Below are 2,839 nucleotides of genomic sequence, written 5' to 3'. Positions count from 1 at the left end.
GGTCACCTTGTCCGGTTACAATGAGCCGGTGTGGCACTAGGGAAGAAAAACTAGCTGGGCTTTAGTTCCTACACATCACAGTATCACACTTGAACAAAAAGAAATCTTATCTTCCCCTTAAGTAGTTATTGTCATGCCATACTAATTCTTAAAATGTTAACTAAACTAAAGAAAAACATAAAAAGTATTGAATACATATACAAGTCATTCTCACAGCACCTAGTCAACCTCCTCCATGTGCGACGTGTCGTCGTCACCTTCCAGGGGTGGCATCTCCTCACTCATGGCTGCACTGCTGTCGTCAGCGATGGGGTAGTCTTCATCAATACCGAGACCAAGCTTGATCATCCTGTAGATCCTGTTGGCATGCGTCTGCGGATCTTCCAGACTGAAGCCAGAGGACAGGAGCAACGTCTCGTAGAGCAGGATGACCAGGTCTTTCACAGACTTGTCCTTCTTGTCGGCCTTGGCCTTCTGCAGTAAGGTCTCCATGATGGAGTGGGTGGGGTTGATCTCCAGGTGCTTCTTCGCAGCTATGTAGCCCATGGTGGAGTTATCTCTCAAGGCCTGGGCCTTCATGATCCTCTCCATGTTTGCCCTCCAGCCGTATGTGCTTGTCATGATGCAGCACGGACAGATTACCAGTTGGTTTGATACGACCACCTTTTCAACTTTTTTCTCTAAGATGTCCTTCATGATCTTGCACAGGTTTTCAAACTTTGTCTTTTTCTCTTGCTGTTTCTTTTTCTCTTCTTCATCTTCTGGAAGTTCCAAGCCCTCTTTGGTCACAGACACCAGCATCTTTCCCTCAAACTCCTTCAGCTGGACGCAGTACTCGTCAGTGGGCTGGATCATATAAATCACTTCCAGGCAGTGTTTCCAAAGATGCTCCACGAAGGCTGAGTTCTCACCTGTGATGTAATAGATGAGTTTCTGGTTCTCCTTCATTCTGGTGCAGTAGTCCTTGAGAGACACCATCTCATCACCAGAGGCAGACATGTAATAGTGCAACAGCTCCCAGAATTTCTTCCAATTCTGAGAGTCCTTGTGGATGCCAAGCTTGATGTTTTTGGAGAACTGCTCGTAAATCTTTCTGTAGTTCTCTTTGTCTTTGGCCAGTTCCGTGAAGAGTTCTAAGCACTTCTTGATCAAGTCCTTTCTGAAAACCTTTAAAATTTTGCTTTGCTGCAGCATCTCATGGGAAATATTTAGAGGAATCCTCAGAGTCCACCACACCTCTGATGAAATTCAGATACTCTGGGATGAGCTCCTCACAGTTATTCATGATGAAAACGCTGCAAACATACAACTTAATGTTGTTCTTTTTCTTTCTGTTCTCGAATAGGTCAAAGGGAGTATGTCTTGGCACAAAGAGAAGAGCTCAGAACTCCAACTGTCCTTCCACTGAAAAATGCTTCACTGCCAAGTGATCCTCCCAGTAATTGGTCAAACTCATAGAATTCTCCATACTCCTCATTGGTAATATCGGGGTTGTAGGTCCAAATAGGCTTTGTGTTGTTCAACTCTTCCTGATCAATGTACTTCTCCTTGATCTTCTTTTTCTTCTTCTTGTCACCGTCCTTCTTCTCCTCCTCTTCCTCATCAGAACCAACATCTTCTATCTCAGGTTTGTCATCAGACTCCTCTTCCTTTTCTTTTCTTTCTTTTTTTTAAAGATTTTATTTATTTGTCAGAGACAGAGGGAGAGAGAGCGAGCGAGCACAGGCAGACAGAGAGGCAGGCAGAGGCAGAGGGAGAAGCAGGCTCTCTGCCAAGCAAGGAGCCTGATGTGGGACTCGATCCCAGACCCTGGGATCATGACCTGAGCCGAAGGCAGCTGCTTAACCAACTGAGCCACCCAGGCGTCCCTCCTCTTCCTTTTCTTTTTCCTCCTCTTTCTCTTCCTTTCCTTCAGCCTCATCACTGTTCACCTCTTTATCACGTTCCTTCTCCACAAACAGAGTGATGGGGTAGCTGATGAACTGGGAGTTCTTCTTCATGATCTCCTTTATCCTCCTCTCCTCCAGGTACTCGGTCTGGTCTTTTTTCAGGTGTAGGATAACCTTCGTTCCAGACCCACAAGTTTGCGTGTGTCAGTGCAGACTGTGAACAAGCCCCCTGCAGAGGACTCCCAGGTGTACTGCCCAGGTCGGCCTTGGTCATGCCAATCCCAGTATCCACGATGGTGAGGGTCTGGTCCTGCTTGTTCGGGATGAGGTTAATGTGCAGCTCCTTCCCCGAGTCGAGTTTGCTGGGGTTGGTCAGGCTCTCGTATTGGATTTTGTCCAGAGCGTCGGAAGAGTTGGAGATCAGCTCCTGGAGGAAGATCTCCTTGTTCAAGTAGAAGGTGTTGATGATCAGCGACATCAACTGTGCGATCTCCGCCTGGAAGGTGAATGTCTCCACCTCCTCCTCCTCCATTGGCTCGTCTTGGGTCCGAGTTACCTCAGGCATCTTTTTTTTTTTTTTTTTTTAAGATTTTATTTATTTATTTGTCAGAGAGAGAGCGAGAGAGAGCGAGCACAGGCAGACAGAGTGGAAGGCAGAGTCAGAGGGAGAAGCAGGCTCCCTGCGGAGCAAGGAGCCCGATGTGGGACTCAATCCCAGCATGCTGGGATCATGACCTGAGCCGAAGGCAGCCGCTTAACCAACTGAGCCACCCAGGCGTCCCCTCAGGCATCTTGACTAAAGGATCGCACGGTTCCGAGAGGATGCAGCACCAGGACGCAGGAGCAACTCTCTCCTCATTCTTATGGATGGTTTTCCTGAATATAGAATTCTTTGTTGACAGCTTTTGTTTCTTTCAGCATTTTAAATGTCAATCCACTTCCTTCTGGTC

General features: G+C 47.2%; 1 protein-coding gene across 1 annotated transcript; it reads right to left on the bottom strand.

The window, feature by feature from the left end:
• Positions 1-207: 207 nt before the first annotated feature.
• On the bottom strand, positions 208-2,454 carry LOC116572209 (heat shock protein HSP 90-alpha-like). Its single transcript, XM_032311033.1, is given in 6 exon segments — positions 208-1,216; positions 1,218-1,454; positions 1,456-1,645; positions 1,859-2,089; positions 2,092-2,145; positions 2,148-2,454. Coding segments are annotated over 6 exon segments (2,016 nt in total). The 3' UTR covers positions 208-219.
• Positions 2,455-2,839: the final 385 nt, after the last annotated feature.

This window comes from Mustela erminea, chromosome 13 (genome assembly GCF_009829155.1).
Source record: "Mustela erminea isolate mMusErm1 chromosome 13, mMusErm1.Pri, whole genome shotgun sequence".
In the NCBI taxonomy this organism is placed as follows: Eukaryota; Metazoa; Chordata; class Mammalia; order Carnivora; family Mustelidae; genus Mustela; species Mustela erminea.
The sequence above is the reverse complement of the archived record's forward strand: the minus strand, read 5'-3'. Positions and strand labels throughout refer to the sequence as shown.